The sequence below is a fragment of the Octopus bimaculoides genome, unplaced genomic scaffold, assembly GCF_001194135.2.
Source record: "Octopus bimaculoides isolate UCB-OBI-ISO-001 unplaced genomic scaffold, ASM119413v2 Scaffold_208218, whole genome shotgun sequence".
Taxonomy (NCBI): Eukaryota; Metazoa; Mollusca; class Cephalopoda; order Octopoda; family Octopodidae; genus Octopus; species Octopus bimaculoides.
Window position 1 is genome coordinate 1 of NW_026343151.1, and position 545 is coordinate 545.

Sequence of the window (545 nt, forward strand, 5' to 3'; positions counted from 1 at the left end):
TACTGGCGAAAAACCCTATCGCTGTGAAATATGCGGAAAATCTTTCACTCAGAATTCAAGTCTTATTTACCACAAACGTAATCACACTGGCGAAAAACCCTATCGCTGTGAAATATGCGGAAAATCTTTCACTCACAATTCAAGTCTTATTTACCACAAACGTAATCACACTGGAGAAAAACTCTATCACTGTGAAATATGCGGAAAATCTTTCACTCAGAATTCAAGTCTTGTTAGTCACCAACGACGTCACACTGGAGAAAAACCCTGTCACTGTGAAATTTGTGGCAAATCTTTCTCTAATAGTTCAAATCTTGTTAAACACGTACGTAGTCACACTGGGGAAAAACCTTACCATTGTGAAATATGTGGAAAATCATTTATGTCAAACAGTATCTTAAAAACACACAGAAGGATACATACTGGAGACAAACCCTATGACTGCGAAATATGCGGAAAATCATTCATTAATAATTCAAACCTTGTTATCCACATACGCAGTCACACTGGAGAAAAACCCTTCCGTTGTGAAATTTGTGGTAAAT

At 37.1% G+C, this 545-nt stretch overlaps 1 protein-coding gene across 1 annotated transcript in view; it reads left to right on the plus strand.

The window, feature by feature from the left end:
* Nucleotides 1-4: 4 nt before the first annotated feature.
* Nucleotides 5-545, plus strand: part of LOC106882423 (zinc finger protein 3) — a gene marked incomplete at its 5' end in the record, with an annotated part of 719 nt that continues 178 nt past the window's right edge. Inside the window, one exon of the mRNA XM_052978264.1 lies at nt 5-539. Within this exon, the coding sequence (XP_052834224.1) occupies nt 5-539 (535 nt within the window). The remainder of the gene's footprint in view (nt 540-545) is intronic.